General features: G+C 32.3%; 1 protein-coding gene across 4 annotated transcripts in view; it reads right to left on the bottom strand.

The window, feature by feature from the left end:
• Nucleotides 1-21,534, bottom strand: part of LOC127701873 (protein MON2 homolog) — a 226,139-nt gene that overhangs the window by 142,380 nt on the left and 62,225 nt on the right. For 3 of the 4 annotated variants that reach the window (XR_007982240.1, XR_007982241.1, XR_007982238.1), the window contains exons 19-21: nt 20,019-20,640; nt 19,320-19,400; nt 18,669-18,790 (exon numbers count right to left, since the gene is read on the bottom strand). Coding sequence is in view for 1 of the 4 variants with exons in the window: in XM_052205857.1 (XP_052061817.1) it covers nt 20,497-20,640 (144 nt within the window). In the remaining 3 variants the exon portion in view is untranslated. Of the gene's footprint in view, nt 1-18,668; nt 18,791-19,319; nt 19,401-19,555; nt 20,641-21,534 lie in introns of those variants that run through there. The other variant, XM_052205857.1, reaches the window with a different exon arrangement.

Below are 21,534 nucleotides of genomic sequence, written 5' to 3'. Positions count from 1 at the left end.
CATAATCGGGTTCAAATAAAAACATCAGATGTATAGTTTGCTAGAAAAAATGCAAAACAAAGATTATCTTTTTTACTAGCTGCTACGTTTTGCAACTCTTAAGTAGACGTCTTTAATCATTTGACTTGTGACGCCGCTCCCAATATCCCCGACAGAGTCCATCATGGACATATGGAGAAAAGAGTCTAGGTAAAACAGAAGCAACGTTTTCTGTTTTTGTAATTTATGTTATTGATTGCCAGTTAAAATAAAATGCTTCGCTGGGCGCAGCTTGATACGACCGCAGAGGTCGAACCCTGAACAGTTGGGGCAAGTATGGACACAACATTCAAGCTTGATACAGCTCTGAATTTGGATTGTGATTAAATATTTGACACAGCATAGGTTTCTGACACAGAAAGAATGTGGTCTAAGAACTTCAATTTTTTTAATTTACCTATTATGGTCCAATGTCCAAAATCAAAATACATGGTTAGATTCAGCATATCAAAGAACCCCATATATTCAATTTTTGTTGAAATCAAACAAAGTTTAATTTTGGACCCCAACTTGGACAAACTTGAAAACTGGTCCCATAATCAAAAATCTAAACACATGTTTAGATTCAGCATATCAAAGTACCCGAAGAATTCAATTTTTGTTAAAATCAAACTAAGTTTAATTTTGGACCCTTTGGACCTTAATGTAGACAAATTTAAAAAACGGGACCCAAAATTAAAAATCTAAAAACACGGTTAGATTTGGCATATCAAAGAACCCCAATTATTCAATTTTTGATGAAATCAAACAAAGTTTAATTTTGGACCCTTTTGACCTCAATATGAACCAATTTGATAGCGGGCCCACAAATAAAAAATCTAAATACATGGTAAGATTCAGCATATCAAAGAACCCCATATATTCAATTTTTGTTGAAATCAAACAAAGTTTAATTTTGGACCCCAATTTGGACCAACTTGAAAACTGGGCCAAAAATCTAAAATCTAAATACATGTTTAGATTCAGCATATCAAAGAACCCCATATATTCAATTTTTGTTGAAATCAAACAAAGTTTAATTTTGGACCCCAACTTGGACCAACTTGAAAACTGGTCCCATAATTAAAAATCTAAACACATGTTTAGATTCAGCATATCAAAGAACCCCAAAAATTCAATTTTTGTTAAAATCAAACTAAGTTTAATTTTGGACCCTTTGGACCTTAATGTAGACCAATTTAAAAAACAGGACCCAAAATTAAAAATCTAAATACACAGTTAGATTTGGCATATCAAAGAACCCCAATAATTCAATTTTTTATGAAATCAAACAAAGTTTAATTTTGGACCCTTTTGACCTCAATATGAACCAATTTGATAGCAGGCCCACAAATAAAAAATCTAAATACATGGTAAGATTCAGCATATCAAAGAACCCCATATATTCAATTTTTGTTGAAATCAAACAAAGTTTAATTTTGGACCCCAATTTGGACCAACTTGAAAACTGGGCCAAAAATCTAAAATCTAAATACATGTTTAGATTTTGCATATCAAATAACCCCATATATTCAATTTTTGTTGAAATCAAACAAAGTTTAATTTTGGACCCCAACTTGGACCAACTTGAAAACTGGGCCCATAATTAAAAATCTAAACACATGTTTAGATTCAGCATATCAAAGAACCCCAAAAATTCAATTTTTGTTAAAATCAAACTAAGTTTAATTTTGGACCCTTTGGACCTTAATGTAGACCAATTTAAAAAACAGGACCCAAAATTAAAAATCTAAATACACAGTTAGATTTGGCATATCAAAGAACCCCAATAATTCAATTTTTTATGAAATCAAACAAAGTTTAATTTTGGACCCTTTTGACCTCAATATGAACCAATTTGATAGCAGGCCCACAAATAAAAAATCTAAATACATGGTAAGATTCAGCATATCAAAGAACCCCATATATTCAATTTTTGTTGAAATCAAACAAAGTTTAATTTTGGACCCCAATTTGGACCAACTTGAAAACTGGGCCAAAAATCTAAAATCTAAATACATGTTTAGATTTTGCATATCAAATAACCCCATATATTCAATTTTTGTTGAAATCAAACAAAGTTTAATTTTGGACCCCAACTTGGACCAACTTGAAAACTGGGCCCATAATCAAAAATCTAAACACATGTTTAGATTCAGCATATCAAAGAACCCCAAGAATTCAATTTTTGTTAAAATCAAATTAAGTTTAATTTTGGACCCTTTGGACCTTAATGTAGACCAATTTAAAAAACGGGACCCCAAATTAAAAATCTAAATACACGGTTAGATTCGGCATATCAAAGAACCCCCAATAATTCAATTTTTGATGAAATCAAACAAAGTTAAATTTTGGACCCTTTGGACCTCAATGTGGACCAATTTAAAAACGGGGCCCAAAATCCAAAAACTTAATACACGGTTAGATTCAGCATATTAAAGAACCCCAAGAATTCAAGAATAAAACCCCATTGAAATTGATCAAGAAATAAGCAATTTATACGAAGTATCTTCTTTTGCACAACACTGTGCAATTGAATATTTCTTGCTATTGCGCAATACTGTACAATTGACAATTTCTTGCTATTGCGCAATATTGTGCTATTGGATATTTCTTGCTATTGCGCAATACTGTGCAATTGAAGATTTCTTGCTATTGCGCAATACTGTGCAATTGAAGATTTCTTGCTATTGTGCAATACTGTGCAATTGAAAATTTCTTGCTATTGCACAATACTTATTATATAATAATTTACACATCCTGTTTGGTGTGTATCTCCTACCATATCATTATTATTTGCTTTTAAATATAAATCAGAAATAATCAACTTAAAATGGAAAATTTTAAAAGAAAAAAAAAAGGAAAAAAAGAAAAAAAAAAAAAAAAAAAATCTCCCCCCCCAAATTTTTTGAACCCCCTTATGATTCATCACCCCCAAACTCAATCCCAGCCTTCCCTTTGTGGTATGGTACCTTGCAGTACAATTTCAGAGAGATCCATACACTTGAACACAAGTTATTGTCTGGAAACTAGAAAAATGCTTATTTTTGGCCCCTTTTTGGCCCCCAATTCCTAAACGTTTCGGGCAATTACCCCCAAACTCAATTCCAGCTTTCCCTTTGTGATATGGAACCTTGTAGTACAATTTCAGAAATATCCAAACACTTACACACAAGTTATTGTCATGAAACTAGAAAAATGCTTGTTTTTTGCCCCTTTTTTGGCCCCTAATTCCTAAAATTTTGAGGCAATTACCCCCAAAATCAATTACAGCCTTCCCTTTGTGATATGGAACCTTGTGGTACAATGTCAGAGAGATCTATACACTTACACACAAGTTATTGTCTGAAAATTACAAAAATGCTTATTTTTGGCCCCTTTTTGGCCCCTAATTCCTTAACTGTTGGTACCATAACCCCCAAAATCAATCCCAACCTTCCTTTCGTGGTATTGAACCTTATGGTGAAATTTCATGGAGATCCATTCACTTAAACTAAAGTTAGAGTGCGAAAACCAATGTGTCTTCGGACGACGCCAGACGACGCCGGACGACGACGACGACGACGACGACGACAACGACGACGACGACGACGACGACGACGACGCCAACGTCATACCAATATACGACCAAAAAATTTTTAATTTTTGCGGTCGTATAAAAAGAAGTGGCTATATAAATTCTATGTTAGAAAACACACCAAAAGTAAAAATGCATAAATGTACGGTTTGCCGATTACGCCCACAAAATTTGGTTAAAAAAGCTTTTTTTTCTTCTTAGTCAATTGGTAAATTGTGTAACTTCGTTTTTTTTACAAGTGCCTTCAAACAAACTATCAATATTAAGGTGAAACACATATGCATTATTTGATCAAAACCATGACTATCTTCTAGACACTTATCTGAACCATGTCAATCGCTTAACCAAACCATACCAATTTCGTTAATTTTGTTATCCTGCATTAATTTCTAAAAAACAACAATTTCAATTTAGATCATTAGACTTATAATATAGATTGAAACATATTATTTGCTTTTTATTTGCTCATCTAAAATGAACTGAGATAATCTTTCTGGGAAGTAACATAACTTATCCATGACCAACTTAACCAAACTATGACAAAATCAATGTACTAAACGCTCCTCCATATGAGGACGTTACTACTAGTGACAGGTAGAAGAGAAGAGAGGCAGAAGATGCCAAAGGGATATTCAAACTCACAAGTTAAAGACAAACTGACAACAACATGGCAAAAAAACAAGTCTGCAAAACACATTATCAAAAACTTAAGACTCAGCAAGATGAACCAAACCAAAATCCAGACTTATCTCACATAATGACATTCTGATCTTTTTAATGTGACCAATTTTTCTCCATCTCTTATAATTTTCAAGATGTAAACCAAAATCATATGCTGACTCCTCTTTTCTTATTTTAGCAACAGCATCCATGTTTGTTGAGGGAACAAATCCATAGATATAGCTTCAAAGATGCCCTAAGGAGTATTCAAATGAAATTTGGTAGCATTCAGACCAGTAGTTTTACAGTAAAAAGTTAACAACAATAGATCACAAAAAGTCAATGATAGCTCACATGGTGATCTAAGTATTCACTACCTGTGAAAACTAGATCATACAGAAATGTAAATGATAGCAGGTAAAGTCAAACAAGAGTAAATCTATAGTCCTCATCACATTGATAGTAGAGCAAAAGCCATCCAATTAATACCTATTCTAATTGTTTCTTTTGGGGAAACAGAAACCTTTTTAAAGCATAACTTTATTGGTGAATAGAATTGCAGTGTGACAGATAAATATATTGTATCTTGTATACCTATTAAAAACTGAGACTCAATATTTGGTTTACAGAGAAAGTTTAAAAATTACGGTCATTTTCTGCAATGCAATAGTTAAGCTGACAAATATGACTGAATGAATGAATATCAAAATACAAGAATTGTAGACAGAACTTGTTCATCAGGAAATTGGAAATTTCCCCTTTGCTATATGTGGGAGAATAATCAGACATCATGTGAAATATTGTGTTTCTAGAGTGTGATAGATGGTTAATTTCAATGTCAAAATGTTTGTTTTTCTATTGCAGCAATTATCAGTTGATTTTCACTAATTTGGTTTCAAAAATGATCAATTTTAGAATAAGCTATTCCCTCATACTTAATGAATATATATGATGCCATAGATGAATTGAAAATGCTGTTTTATGTAGTCAGGCAGCCAACATTTTATAACACGTCTATTTTTCCCATATTATTAGATTTTCCTGAGGGACGGTAGAATTGCCACTAACCAGAAAGGCCAAAGTTGTTAGATATGATAAACAAATCTATGATAATTTGGTTGAGTTAAGCAATGGGAGTGCAAAAGTGAGAATATCCTTCTTAATAACAGTTATTTAGGGATAAGGATGTGAATGTCAATTAATTAATGCTGGGGCATTTCAACCAGTTTTCAATAAATGTGTCTTCCAGAATTTACAACCTGGCTTGTATATCATATACAGTATAGCATACAAGTAATGTAAAGCAAAACATGTCAAGTATGTCATGCCGTTTCAAAAAGATGTTTATTTTAAAGACAGTCATGTATTTTGGGGTGACTGCTCTTCTTGATTTTGAGTCCATATCTTATTTTATTTATATTATGCATAATAATAGAATAACCTGGAATACTCAATAGTTCTCTTTAAGCTATGGAGCACAAGTATCAAAAAACAATTGCACCTTTAATCATTTCACAACAAAAATCCTACAAAATAACATCTCAGCCATCAACTAATGTTCAAAATATTTATTTGTACATTTCCATCCTATCATCATAATGTCTTTTTCATTGATTTCATAGTGACCTCGTTGACTTTTGCTTAAAGTGCACTGAAATGTGTTTGATAATAAAGTTATTGGTTTCTTTAATAGTGCATAATCCTAAAATGTCTTGACACTTTAATTATTACTTTATATGCATTTCTTGTTTATAACCGTTCATTCTAAGATATAAAAACAATATAACAATTTTGATTAACTTGAGGCTCTAAAGAGCCTTGTTGCTCCTTAATAATGACTAACATTTCTGCTGAATTAAAAAAAAAGTTTATTGTACTTTGGCAGTTGAAAGGACCTTTGAATTGCAGAAAATCCTTTTGAACATTATTCATAAAAATCAACCCATAGCCTGGCTATTCTGTCTCGTCTTTCGTCTTTCGGATATTCTATTCATTAAAACTTAAATAAGAAAACATTTTATTTGAAATTACAAGTAATTTGCAATTATTTTAGTTGCTCAGTGACATTAAAACCTTTCTGAAATCCCATAAAGTCATTTTGTTATTTGGTCACTTTAAAAAGAGCCAACTATCAATTAGATACCTTGCATGAAATTTAAGAGACATGTTGGACTTATATTGTAATACAAGAATACCTCCCATTTCACTATGCTTTATCTAATGGTTCACCCAATTTGTACCTTTTCCAGCAGGTAACTAAACATCCATGTAAGGTTATAATCTAATGGGTAGTACTTGATTTTACCATCCTGATATCACTTTTCTGCATAAATTTCAGTCCATTTTCAGTAACTTTGACCCTGATCTTGAACTCAAAGTCAACACTGATCTTCCTCTTTAATATGATATGTGACCAGATATCCCAGTAGGGTTGCAATGTTTTATGAAGTATTTGATTTTAAATCTTGAAAAACTTTTCTGCTTAAATTTAAATCCACTTCCAGAAACTATGACCTTGACCCCAGAAGAAGTGAACTTAAAATCAAGATCATTATCATGACCACATATGGTTGCAATCCCATAATAAACTGTAAACACAGATATGTCTTGCCTATTTGTTATTTTGATAATGCAAATGTTGAAATTAAAATAGCAATACTTTAACATGTAAGTTATGCAAATATTCAAAGTCAATGAACAATGACTGAAGGAACAGGGCTAAACAATCTTCATGGAAATGAGATGTGCCAATGCTAATACAATTGCAAACCAAATACCATTGACTTTTCATAAGTCATTCCTTTTAAACAAACCTAAACACAAACATTAACTTGTAAACTATGTGAAAGTTTCAAAGTCAATAAACCATAATTAGGGGGTGGGGTTATATAATCTCCATGGAAATGAAACTTGCAAATGCCAATACATTTGCATACAGAATATCATTGACTTAACATTAGTGGTTCATCTTAAACTGACCTAATCACAAACTAATACATGTTAACTAAGCAAAAGTTTCAAAGTCAATAGACCATGACTGAGGGATAAGGACCAAATATTCTCCATGGAAATGAGATGTGCTAATGCTTATACAACTGCATACCAATTATCATTGACCTACCACTAACAGTTCCCCTTAAACTGACCTAATCACAAACTAATACATGAAAACTAAGCAAAAGTTTCAAAGTCAATAGACCATGAATGAGGGGGCGGGGCCAAATAATCTCAATGGAAATGGGATATGCCAATGCTAATACAACTGCATACCAAATATCATTGAACTACCACTAGCGGTTCCCCATAAACTGACCTAATCACAAACTAATACATGTAAACTAAGCAAAGTTTCAAAGTCAATAGACCTTGACTGAGGGGGCGGGGCCAAATAATCTCCATGGTAATGAGATGTGCCAATGCTAATACAACTGCATACCAAATATCATTGACCTACCACTAGTGGTTCACCATGAACTAAACCTAATCACAAACTAATACATTGTTGACGCCGCAGACGCCGGAAACAGCATACCTGTCTCGCTTTTTGACTCCGTCAAAGTATTGTATTGAAGTTAGCATCTAGAGACAAAAATGACTGACAGATGGACTTACTTATGGAGGGAAAGATAGGTGAAAACTATATACCCCCTGCTATTTCATTGAGTGGGGACTAATTGCAAAGAATGGTTAAGTTAAAGAAACAAACACCAAACAAATGAATTTGTAATTCTCAAAATGGGATTCAATAGGGCAATCTGTTAAGCAGTACTAGAAGCAATTCAGATTGTGTTTTCATAAAGTAAAATATGGACATACAGTGGTACCTACTATGACCTTATAAAAACATCAGTGAAATAAAGGAAAAGATGAACTTTGTTTTCCATCAATGAAGACAAAATAAAGTTGACCATTTTGTTAATCAGTGGAGTGCTTATCATTCTACTCCAATCTACGAACAATTGGAAAACTATCACAAGTCTGATTTAAGTATTCACATGACATTAATAATTTCATGTATTAATAATATATAAAGTCTTAAAATTTCAACTGTGTATCTGCCTATCTGCCAATGGACTTTTGTGTCTTTGTATTGTGTTGTCTTGCAATTATGACAGATAAACTGGTTGAGAAAATTGCTAGCCAACCCTAGGAACCAGACTTAAGTCTTAAGCTAAGCCTGGACAGCAAATATTCATGCTCAATTATCAAATTTATGCTCAATTATCAACTGATGAGTATTATACTTTGTACAAGTCCAGTTAAAATATGTTAACTTTTGTCATGTGGAACCTTTCTTCCTGAGCATCTTTGAAATTTGAGTTAGTGTTTTTCATCATGGGTGGCTTCATTTTCTGCAGGAATTTGCATGATAAGTTATTGACTTCTTATCTGATGTAATTATGATGTGTACTGATAAACCTGCAAGAACATTTAAGATAGCATGTCTTGTTGACTGTGACTAAATAATGAAGAGTTCAACATCTTAAATGATTTGGTGGAGGCTGACTTTTGTTACTAAAAGAAACCTTAAGCTGGTAATTGGAACTTGTTAAATCAATACCATCTCTTTAATTAAGTATGATTGTTAGATCATATTTTATTTATTCTGTATGACTGATTATACCCACAAGAAATTAACTGTGAAATAAACAAGGCCTTTTATTAATTGCAAAAGTATAATTAAGATACTTTTGACTATATGAACTTGTTTATTGCCACTTCACATTCTTCAGGCAAAATATTATATGAGATGAAAGGTTGCAAAAAAATCCTATGTATCAAGTTTTTGTTTTTAATTTCCATAAATATTAAAACGCATTTAATAAATCAGCATCACAATGATCAACCTTGTCATACAATGGATATTTTTGTCTTTGTCTGCTGTATCATATCCAATTGATTTTCTGTGCACCAATAATCATTCTACTTCCAACAAATTACATTACATCTACATAAAATCTTAATTATCAATTGGAAAAAATAAATTATGATAGTCATTTTTTATTAAGATACTTGAAAATAATAATCAAACAATACCCATATGCACTGTTGTCTGGTTAATGTAGGAATGATAAATGAGACGGAAATTATTAAAAACCGTCACATTCTTTTGGCTATTGATGAACTTAATTACCTTCATTTTTATGAGAGCTTCTTAGTTCAATTCTTTAATCAGGTTTTAAATTTAATTTGTATTCAAAGATAAGGTTCCACATTTCTCATTTCAAGCAGTTATCTCCCTTTGCTAGATTTTGCTAGAGTGATCTATCTCTCTACACAAGATTATATCCTTAAACTTAGAAAATGGGTAATACAAATTATACACCTGTCAGACAGAACTTGGGTAAATTGTGAATTTTTACATTTAAAATTCAATAACAAGGTTCTTTTTTAGTCATTCTTTTTCAAATTAACTAAGTGTATCTTTTAAATCCAAATATTTAAACCAATGGATCATACATTGAAACAATCAAATGTAGGAAGGATAAAGTAGCACATTAACTGTTCACATCATTTAAAATATATCCCGCAATGGTGGTAAGTCGTGCACTTAAGGACATTTTTTATTTTATTTTTCTGTAGACTTTGCTTTGTTTTTTTTATTACTGTGTATTGTCAAGCTTGGTTACTCATAATTGTTTCTCAGTCACTGAATGTACGATGTTGTTCCATACTGGAGCAGATGACCCGGTTTGTTTACGTTCAAATTCCAATGGCGTCAAAACCACGTGATGCATTGAATCGTTATACCCAATCAAATTGCTCTATTGTCAATTAGGTGATTTTTTTAGGCTAAGGCAATTATATTATTTATTTGTATGATAGTTCTTTGAAACTGTTTTTAATGAATTGGGAATTGATTTAACCGGGAACATCATTTATTACCATGAAAATCGAAATCAATGGAAATTTTCAGAGAGTTCACCAGTGGTGATTTTTTGGCATTAAAATCCAAATGCAATTTCTTTGTTAAATGAGTACAATAATGAATCAGAAAATGATTTTTATTTTTATTTACCAATAACTCTACACCTTTCTCACAAAACACACACATGAAACTGTCACCCCTTCTAATAACTCTCACTTTTGTACAATAAATAAGATGCACCCACCTCTCACACTTCTCACATTGTGCCCACTTAGTAAATATCAAACTAACTACTCTGTCTCACCTGCTCTGGAACAAACTTCTTACATACACAGCACTTTTCATCCTCTCTTATTTCAGACTCACTCTCACTCTCACTGTCTATTGCCCACTCACTTACACATTTACCCACTCCACTCGTTCCTGGCTTCTGTGAATCACTCTTGCTACATTTTACAATTTTTTTCTTCTCTTGCTCTCTCTTCCTCTTACACCCCACAGATCCATTCTGGCCTTTCTTACTACTTTTTGCACAGCTTTTATTCACACTACTATCACTTGCTTTCTTCCCAGGATTCTTACTCACATGCTCTTTTACCCTCTCTAACACATCATCCTCCGTCACAGTCTTTCCACTAATAACCCTGCTTAACACATTCCTCTTCTTTTTTTTCTCCCCTTTTACTCTTTTCATTGCCACTACCTTCTTTACAAAAAAATCACTCTTACTCCCTTCATCTCTTCCAACTACATCTATCATTCTACCACTCACACTCACAACACTTTCATTCTCCTTGTCACTCTCAACTTCCTCTCTATCACTCACAACACTCCTAGCTACCTCCAAACCAATCTCTCCTTCCCTCAGAACACCCACATTCTCCTTATCACTCTCAACTTCCTCTCTTTAACTCACCACACTGTCATTCTCATTCTCTCTCACAACTACCGCACTGTTAACAGCTTCTACAGTCTCTAGTACAGTGTTCTCAGGATGGTTTTCAATGTCACTTATAAATGCCTCTGATGGTGTCAGTGGTAAGTCATTGATAATATCTTTTGTGAACGGATAAATTCCTGTTTTTCTAAAAGCTGACTGCAAATTACTGGCTGATAAGGCATTTCCGTAAGCTTTGCATGCCATGCTACAAACATCATAACGAGTTAGTGCACATTGTTTTGTTCTGATAGTTCTGTGACAAAGGCTGTTGTATATATTTTGCAGAGGACCATAACAACCTACATCCAACGGTTGCAAAAGATGGCTGGTGTGTGCTGGAAGTAACTGTATAACAATGTTATGGCGCCTTGCCCATTCAATTGTGCTAACAGCAACATGAGATTTATGTCCATCTAACAATAACATCACATGCCCATTACCTGGAACAAATTTCTTGAAATGATTGCTGAGGAAATCAATGAACAGTTCTGAATTAGACCAACCCGTCTTAGAGACAGTGCCAACTGTTCCTGGTGTAGACCCCTCTAGCAACTGATCATTCATTCTCTGTCCTGGGAAGACAAAGTAAGGGGGTAATGCATTGCCAATTGCATTTCCACACCCCAAGATAGTCACAGTGTCACCCTTTCCAGATGTAACCTCCTGTGATGATGTCTCCACTCCTGACACTACCTTTGATGGGTTGTGGTTGATGGTTACACCCTTCTCATCAACATTGTAAATCAGATGGGGTTTGTCCATAAGATCATATTTCAGTAGGGCTTTCTCAAGTTCATTAAAGTACTTCGTAATGTTCTCCTTGTTGGCAGCTTTTGCTCTTGCAACTTCCAATGCCCTTGGTTTTACAACTTTGAGATCTGGACATCTTCCACATGTTCCAAGCATTCCATAGAACCAGGTAAGAGTTAGAGGTTTATCATTTTTAGTTTTCTTGTCAAGCATAACTGCATAGTCAGTAGCTATATCCACAACTTCCTGTCTGTTATATCCATATCCAAGTTGAGCCATTTCCTTCAAATGTATCACCAACCGGCTTTCTTCATCTAACGTAAAAAAAGGTGTATTGCCCATAGTACAACACTCAGGATCTACATTTCCAGTTACCCTATCCCTAAGAGTTTGAAATGGTACACCATAAGACTTTGAAGCTCTACGGATAGATAGTTTATCAACCATTATTGCTGAATATGCACGTGTTAATGCAGTTGGAGAATAGGTCCTGTATTTGGCTTTCCCCCCTGGTTGATGAACTTGATTGATCTACAAATATAATACAAAAAGTTATTAATTATACTGACCCATTTGTGTTTAAAAAACAGAAAGAAGAAAAATTCAGTAAAACATTTGATATGTATCTAGGTCAAATTTACTTTATAAAACTAAAGAAATTGTTCTTAATGCAATTATTTTTGTTTTTTGAAATATTATTTACCTTGTATTTACGTTTTACAAGCTGATGTTTCCTATTTCAAGTATTTTATTGTTAGTTTTGATATGCACATTCCACCATTTTTTTTTGTTGTAATTTGTGATTTTCTCATCTCAGTTTGACATATTTTCCCGTAAAATTGATAAAATAATGTAAGGTGCTTGCTATATTGAAAAGACGTAAAAAACAATTTGGTTGGCCTTACAGGAAACGGATATGAGTTCTGACCTGGAAAAATATGTAAACAAAAAGGTGGATGCCGGGACTGGGTTTGTTTCTCACTATAAATACGATTTAAGACCTGTTGATAATTGTTTTCAAAAGAGGTTAAGGAAAATGGCACTTTTATGAAATAATTATTTATTTTTAATCATACATACCTTTAGGAATCTCATTTTTTTGAAACGAGTTGATTTCAAGTGAAGCTGATACTTGTACGCTGTGAAATGTGAAAAGTGACGTCAGAGCGGAGTTTATTCATGAGATAAATACAACCAAAAAAAGCGAACGAATTGACAATATGACCGATTATAGACTACGGTAGGATACAGTATTATGAGTATATCAAACAAAATTCTTGTGCTAAAATTCTACTGTAGTAGGGGACAACCCACTGAGTGCCAGCTAACAGCAATATTCGGTGTAGGGGGATACATATTATTAAGTTCTAATGAAACTCAAGTTGCTCACCTGTCAAATGTGACATATTGATTTTTATTTGTATATATCACAGCTTACTTTTCAAGTACTTTCCAGTGAAATCAAGGCCAACAAATCTTTTTTTCTTTAGTGCCAGGATCACATTTTATTATTTGAATTAAAAGCAGAATGAAAAAATATATATTTAAAATAAATGGGGAATGTGTCCATGGGACACAGATTATGCCCCCGCTTGCATATAAAATTATAAAGGGACAAAGCTCAAGAACTGTAAAAGTGACGCTACCCAAATGTGTACTTGAACTGAGTCTTGTGGTAATAAGCATTGTTTATAAGTTTCATAACATTTAGTTGGAGCAAACTTAAGTTAGAGAATGGAAACGAAAAATTCAGCAATTTTTCCATTTGTAAAGGGGCATTACTCTAGAACTGTAAAAGAAACGCCACCAAAATTCGCACTTGATCTGTGTTTTGTGGTAATTAGCATTGTGCATAAGTTTCATAACTTTTAATTGAGGCAAACTAAAGTTAGAGAATAGAAACGAATATTTCAGCAATTTTTCCATTTGTAAAGGGGCATAAATCTAGAATGGTAAAAGTGACACCACCAAAATTCAAACTTGATCTGTGTTTTGTGGTAATAAGAATTGTGTATAAGTTTCCTAACATTTAGTTGAGGCAAACTAAAGTTAGAGAACGGAAACGAAAAATTCAGCAGTTTTTCCATTTGTAAAGGGCATAACTCTAGAACGGTAAAAGTGACGCCACTAAAATTAAATCTAGATCTGTGTTTTGTGGTAGTAAGCATTGTGTATAAGTTTCATAACATTTGGTTGAGGCAGACTAAAGTTAGAGAAGGGAAACCAATTTTGGGACGTGCATATGGATGTATGGACGTACAGACGGACAAGGGTAAAACTTAATGCCCCCTCCGCTACAGCGGGGGCATAAAAATCCTTTAAGCCCTTCACCTCCAATGTTAAATTATTTGTTTTCCAACATTATAGATCATTAGATAATTTGTTGATCCAAATTTGCATGTTAATCAATTTTGCTGTTTACAGTTAATCTCTATCCATAATTGTATTGAATATAAATAAGAAGATGTGGTATGAGTGCCAATGAGACAACTCTCCATCCAAGTCACAATGTATAAATATATCGTTTAGGGGTGGGGATCTCGACCATTAACAAGATAAAAGCACATTCTCAAATTGAAGGGGGGTGGGGGTAAGAATATATGGTTTAGGGAGACTTAATTATCTACAAAATGTCTAATAATTTATACTGCAACCAGTTGTGTTTATTTCCTAAATATAGTAACAAAGCTATATTTTGTACAATGTCAATTTCATCATGGAACACTTTTTCCACAATCAGGGGTTCATTAAGGATGTTCACTCCTCTTGTTTTTGAATTTTTGCCATATTTTCGGAATCCTCTGGTTTTATCCATGTTTTGCCATTTAAAAAATTTGTCCACTAACCCCTACTTTTCTTTTCATAATTGTTTTTTAAATATAGTTTGAAAGCCATATTTATAAATCTTATAAAATCCTTGTTATTTTTTCAAAGTTTTAATAAACTGCTTCGCTGAGCGCAGCTGGATACGCCCGCAGAGGTCCAACCCTGAACAGTAAGGGCAAAAATGGACACAATATTCAAGCTTGATACAGGTCTGAATTTGGATTGTAATTAAATATTTGACATATTATAGGTTTCTGAATAAACGTAGTCAAAGAACTTGAAATTGGTTATATGAATTGAATTTATATTCAATTAAAGATTTTTTGCTGTTGTGCAATACACTGTGCTGTTGCGCAATACTTAGTAAATCTGTTGTCAGACTATAAACAAATAAAGTTCAATTAATTCTCAATGTCATATTAGAAATTTATGAAAATGTAAAGGGAGCTTACATCAATAGATATAAACAATTCACCAAAGTTTCATGAGAATTGCTGACAGCATTTTTGAGTTATTGTCCGAAAACTGGAAAATCCCCCTTTTTTAATGAATAAAACCCCATAACTCAGAAATGATAAATGAAAAATTTATAAAATTCTAAACAGAGCTTACATCAATAGATATAAACAATTCACCAAAGTTTCATAAGAACTGCTGAAGTTATTGTCTGAAAACTGGAAAATCCCCCCTTTTTTAATGAATAAAATCCCATAACTCAGAAATGATAAATGAAAAATTTATAAAATTCTAAACGGAGCTTACATCAATAGATATAAACAATTCACCAAAGTTTCATAAGAACGGCTGAAAGCATTTTTAATTTTTTGTCCGAAAACTGGAAAATCCCCCTTTTTTTATGAATAAAACCCTGTAACTCGGAAACGTAAAATCTAAAAAATATAAAAATCAAAAGGGAGCTCATGTCAATAGATTTAAACAATTCACCACAACTTCTTGCAAATTGGTGAAAGCATTCTTGAGTTATTGTCCGAAAACTGGAAAATCCCCTTTTTTTAAATGAATAAAACCCCATAACTCGGAAACGTAAAATCTAAAATTTATAAAAATCAAAAGGGAGCTCATGTCAATAGATATAAACAGTTCATCACAATTTCTTGCAAGTTGGTGAAAGCATTCTTGAGTTATTGTCCAAAAACTGGAAAATCCCCCTTTTTTTAATGAATAAAACCCCATAACTCGGAAACGTAAAATCTAAAATTTATAAAAAAAGAAAGGGAGCTCACGTCAATAGATATAAACAATTCACCAAAGTTTTATGCAAATTGGTTAAAGCGTTTTTGAGTTAATGTCCGACATGTTGACGACGGACAGACGGACAGACAGACGGACAACGGTATACCATAATACGTCCCGTAAACGGGCGTATAAATATGAAAAGCAGCCGATGTTAAATGTATGAAAAATCTAGAGAGAATCATTTCCCGCCAAATTTTCAATGGCTTATATCTTGAAAACAAGCACACAGACCCTTAATTTCTTTCTGCTTTTTTATTCGTTTATTTATATACCAATTCTTTATAACAGTCTTTTAAAAAGCTTGTTATTTTGAAACAGAGTAGCAAACATCTTTAAGGGATGAAAATAAGTTTGAAATTTGTGTTACAATTCAAATAGCTATCAACGTATTAATCTAAAATGCAGTATAAAAACAATATTAGGTCAATGTCAGAAAAATATAAACTTTTGTATTTGGCACAAAACCGGGGAAGGGCTCGGTACAACCTCACCCTTCCCCAGTTTCTCAGCCTCATACAAAAAAGTTTCTTTTTCTGACATTGACCTAATATTGTATATGAACAGTAAACTTCATTTATACAGTCCTTCTAGTAAATTTCAAACTTTATATATACAGTCCTACAGATCTTATCAGGAAACAGAAAATTTTCAAATAAATCTGTCACTCCAATGATTATCATATGCTAAGATATTTCCCAAATCTGAAGGGTTATTCTTTTGAACAGAACTATTATTTAACATAGTACTCTAACATTACATATATAACAATTAATAATGTAATTAACTTCAAAATGTCTAATAATATAGCTTATAATCATCACCACTTAGGAAATAGAAAATTTTCAAATAAATCTGTCACTCCAATTCTAATTTTGAGATAAGACAGTTACTACGCTTAGTCATGATATGATAACAAGAGAAAAATATTTAAATATACCACTTTTGGATATTAAAAATGGCGATAACTCAAAAAGGATAAATACTAAAATAGTGAAAATTGAACTAGACCTTCATTTAGTCACAAGAAACAACATATCTAGATTTGAAAAAAAATCATCACAGCGATTTCATGTTATTGAAGAGAGACTGTTTGGCAGACGCCAGTCCGCCCGTACACCCGCCCGCCGTACATCCCCAAATCAATAACCGATATTTCCTTTGAAAATCCCGTTAAAAAGTAAACAATTATAGGTCAAAGTACGACCTTTAACACAGAGCCTTGGTTCACATCAAACAGCAAGCTATAAAGGGCCCCAAAATGACTAGTGTAAAACAATTCAAACAGGAAAACCAACTGCCTAATCTATATAAAAAACTAGAAACGAGAAACAATTATGAACCACACCAACAAACAACAACCACTGAACAACAGGCTCCTGACACAGGACAGTTTATATTAAAAAAAGATTAAAAAAAAATAGATATAGTTTATCAGTAAATCTTTTTTGCCCCTTTCAGATTTTCCCTTTTAATTTTGAAAAGTTCTGATTAAAAGTGAAAAAGCAAAAATGGTGACATTAATCATTCTAAAAGCAACAACTCCTATGAGAGGTCAACTAACTGATGGTTTCAGTCATATTGAGTTTTTTGTAGATCTTGTATTGATCATTTTTGCTGTTTATACTTTCTGTCTTTTTATTAAAAGTTTTCAAGAATATAGCGAAAAAACACTACACTCAAAAATCCTTTGTAAGGGTAATAACTATAAAGGGTCAATTGATGATTTTAGTCATATTGGCTTTTTTGCAGATCTTTTAAAATTACTTTCATTTTTGCTTTTTACAGTGTCTTTCTATCCATTAACTTTCAAGATGAAAGATATAACAATAGAATTGTTAGAAATCCTCCTTTATGGGTAACCACTTATATCTTATATAAGGAGTAAATTCAATGTTTCAGTCATATGAGGACATTTAAAGACCTTGTATCTTTTTTGCCTTTCTGTTATAGTTCAAGATAAAAGGCAAATGAAATAAATACGTTAAAAATTTCTCAAGTCAAAAGTATTTTTCTGGATTTACCTTCATCAGATGTTTAAATTTATTATATATCATGATTCAAGGACAATAAATCTTATATGTAAACGTCATACAATTTTGGAGTAAAAAATAAGAAAGTAGGTAGATCTGGACATTTTGAGCATTGTTATCCCTGTAAGCCTTGTAAGATTTTCTATATTTTTCATGCTTTTCAAGATATTATCTTTGGGGCCCTTATATAGCTTGCTGTTCGGTGTGAGCCAAGGCTCCGTGTTGAAGGCCGTACTTTGACCTATAATGGTTTACTTTTACAAATTGTGACTTGGATTGAGAGTTGTCTCATTAGCACTCATACCACATCTTCTTATATACCACATCTTCTTATATCTATTAGACAATTACTAGCTTTTTACCTTTTTTGTGATATATTTTCAGTCATAACAACCATGTTAGTTTGATCACAGAGTCATTTACATGACTTTTAAATAAGACTCCCATAGAGTGTAGGAGACCAAGTTAAATTCTACATGGTCTCATTGTTTTCAAAAAAGTTAACAGCAAAAGATGATGGACTCTAATTTGGCAAGTCATTGCAAAGGCCAACACTAGCCCTTAGGGTCAGATGGGTGAGATGACCCAAAAAGAATATACCAAAGAAATTAAAATCAAACCCACAACTTTAAAAAGTTCAAGCTAAATACAATGGTTTACCCATGACTACAGACATCACATTTTCCAGAACTTAACAAAAACTGAATTTTTCTTGTTTTATGGTAATTATTATTTACTCACAGGTCATTTTCTTTAAGAACCATAAACAATTACACAGTTCTTTTTCTGCTTGGCTGTCTTCTGCTGCTCTGCAAATGTTTTTTTCAATTCCTTCTCTTTTCATTCCAACTCTACTGTGGCACCTGTCAATCATGCAAGTGAAGAAATATTATTGGTTGACTATATTTCAAGATCACCTGACTCTTGACACACAATGAACTTAACTGGCATGCTTTGCACATACTCATGACAACAGCAATTCTATTTTGGTCACAAGATGTACATTTCAGCATGCTCTAAACTAACACCTGTTCCTATTACTGATCCAGTTGTAGGACAAGTGCACTTTCACTAGGTTAAATGCATTTCTATTTCTATTTCCTTTAACAAATATATGTTTTTGTTTTATCAATTAATTCATTTTTAAGGATTTTCTAAATGAACTTAACTACATGATTGTTTAGTGTTGAAAAAGATTTCCTATCTATCTGATATAATTAGATTGCTTTGAAGGTAAATTAAAAAATTCAAGCTTAATAATCTAGCACTCAATTTAAATACTGTGAAAATGCATACACTTTTTTTGCTTTTTTGAAATTTTCCCATTTACAATTAAAAAACATTTCAGAACAATTTAGGAAATGGACATATTATCTGTGTTAATAGGAATACCTGTATCAAGACTGGCTTCTGGCCTGTATTTTCTTTTATTTACTTCTTTCTCTATGGACTCTTTCAATCTAATTTTCAAAGCTGAAAAAAACATTTCCGTCATTTCATAAAATATTTAAAATAAAATAAGTTATAAAAAAACCATTACTGCTGTTATCTAAATATGGATAAGCCTATCATTTATTTTAAAATTAATTTTTTGTCTTATTTCTGCAAGCAAAATAGGATATGACCATGAAAAAAGGGCTTGAAAGATTGGTTAAAATTTCTATATTTGATTCTGTATGTGCCTGTCCAAAGTCAGGAGCCTGTAATTCAGTGGTTGTAGTTTGTTGCTATCATATTTGGTTTTCTCATTTGAATTATTATACATTTTGTTATGTCTTTATAGCTTGCCATGCAGTAAGGTTTTTTTTATTGTTTAAAGCCGTACTGTGACCTAAAGCTGCTACCATCTAAATAACCTTAAATGAATAATCATTATTTAATATGGTTGAGTATAACATTATATTATATAGCTGGCCTAAAGCGCATTTGATAACTCGATTTTGGGAAAAGAAATTTTTATTTTCCAAAAAGCGGCAATCAAATTATTTTCTTTGGTATGAATATTTTATTGCTTTTCACAATAACACAGGCTTAAATAATTTATTTATGTCACCCTACATCAATGTTAATATACCTAGTTGTTCATTTTACCTTTTAAATTTTAACTTGATATCTGCAGATTCCTTCCATTCTGTCAACCCCCCTTTTTTTGCTACAATGCAACCAATTCTGCCATACCAACAGTGCTGTCTACCTCAAGTCTGTTCTTGACTGTGTCTTCATATGCTGAATCTGATCTTCACCAAACTACCATTCTTCTCCATGCTTATACTCAGTTCAATTTCAAAGGTTATATTTTTCAAATTAATTAAATAAACAGGCATTTCTTCTCTTTAATTGCATGCATTTCAAAAATGTATGAATGTTCAAATTACAGCTATACATAACACTGTATATCCAAAATAGTTTTTGAATATCTATATTTTTTTTTAAAGCTCTTTGCATGAAAATTAATTACATGTACCAGGAAATAGAGAGCATTTTCCAAAAAATCAAGTTGATTTCTAAATGAAAATGATATTCTTATATTAATGAGAACATTCATACAATCTGAAACATTTCACATAAGTCACAAGTTGATCACAAATCTTAAAACTTTGTAAACACATACCTCCAAAAGGTGGGCTGTTACGGGTCTCCAGAGCACTTCAACACGAGACAGATTTACTAAACCAGTTTCTAACAGCTTGGCTACTGCAAATAATGATGGTTCCTGCAAAAAAGAAATTAAAAGTCAGTAAATTAAATCCCCATTATCTAAATATATCTATTCTAAACATTTTAAAAATTGAAGTTTGTAAATGTTTTTGCAGTCCATGTTCTGAAATGTCACCCATCCTTGGCCCTAAAAACATGAGATTTTTATTAATTATTTTGTTTTAAATATAAATATTTAATAGCTTTCCAAGTTGAAATATTTGACCTCATATTTAATATGTTACAAGAAAATCAAAATCTAAATATTTCATCTTAATAGGAGGTGCTCTATACAAACTAAAGAAACTGCTGATCTTTTACAGACAAAATTAAAACATAGTTTTGATTTCTTTCATTTAGTAAGTAAATTTTCTCATTAACTTTTTTAGGGGTAATGCATGGAAACTGCGCTCTGATAATTAACACTAGAAAAGTGAAGATGAAAATCACATTATATAAATTTGGTGTATCAGAAGAAACAATTTTCTTGATTGACCTTTATTGTGAATGCACACATACTACATTTTGAATGCCAGGGATGTATAAGTACCCGAAAAAGTAAAGAGCTAATATACCACCAAAAGGTACCTAAAGAGAATAGCCAAATCCATCTAATGTCAACTTTGCCTTAGGGAGTTGGAACAAGAGTTTCTTTTAAAAAATTTCTAAATTTATTCATGGAAGGATTCTGGTTTACAATATCTCTTTATCAGATGAAATAAGCTATATTTCCTTTTAAATCACTCTATATCTCACATGTTTGAATTGTCCTGGGAACCAGTGTAAAACAGTTAATGTGTTTTTGTCATAATTTTTCACAGTACAATGTATCATATATAAATTTGATAAAAATACCTGAAAATCTTTTTATATGAACCTAACCTTAATAAAAAAGATTTTTTGTCAATAA

Source organism: Mytilus californianus, unplaced genomic scaffold (assembly GCF_021869535.1).
Source record: "Mytilus californianus isolate M0D057914Y unplaced genomic scaffold, xbMytCali1.0.p SCAF_1, whole genome shotgun sequence".
NCBI lineage: Eukaryota > Metazoa > Mollusca > Bivalvia > Mytilida > Mytilidae > Mytilus > Mytilus californianus.
This window is presented reverse-complemented; position numbering and strand designations above follow the sequence as displayed.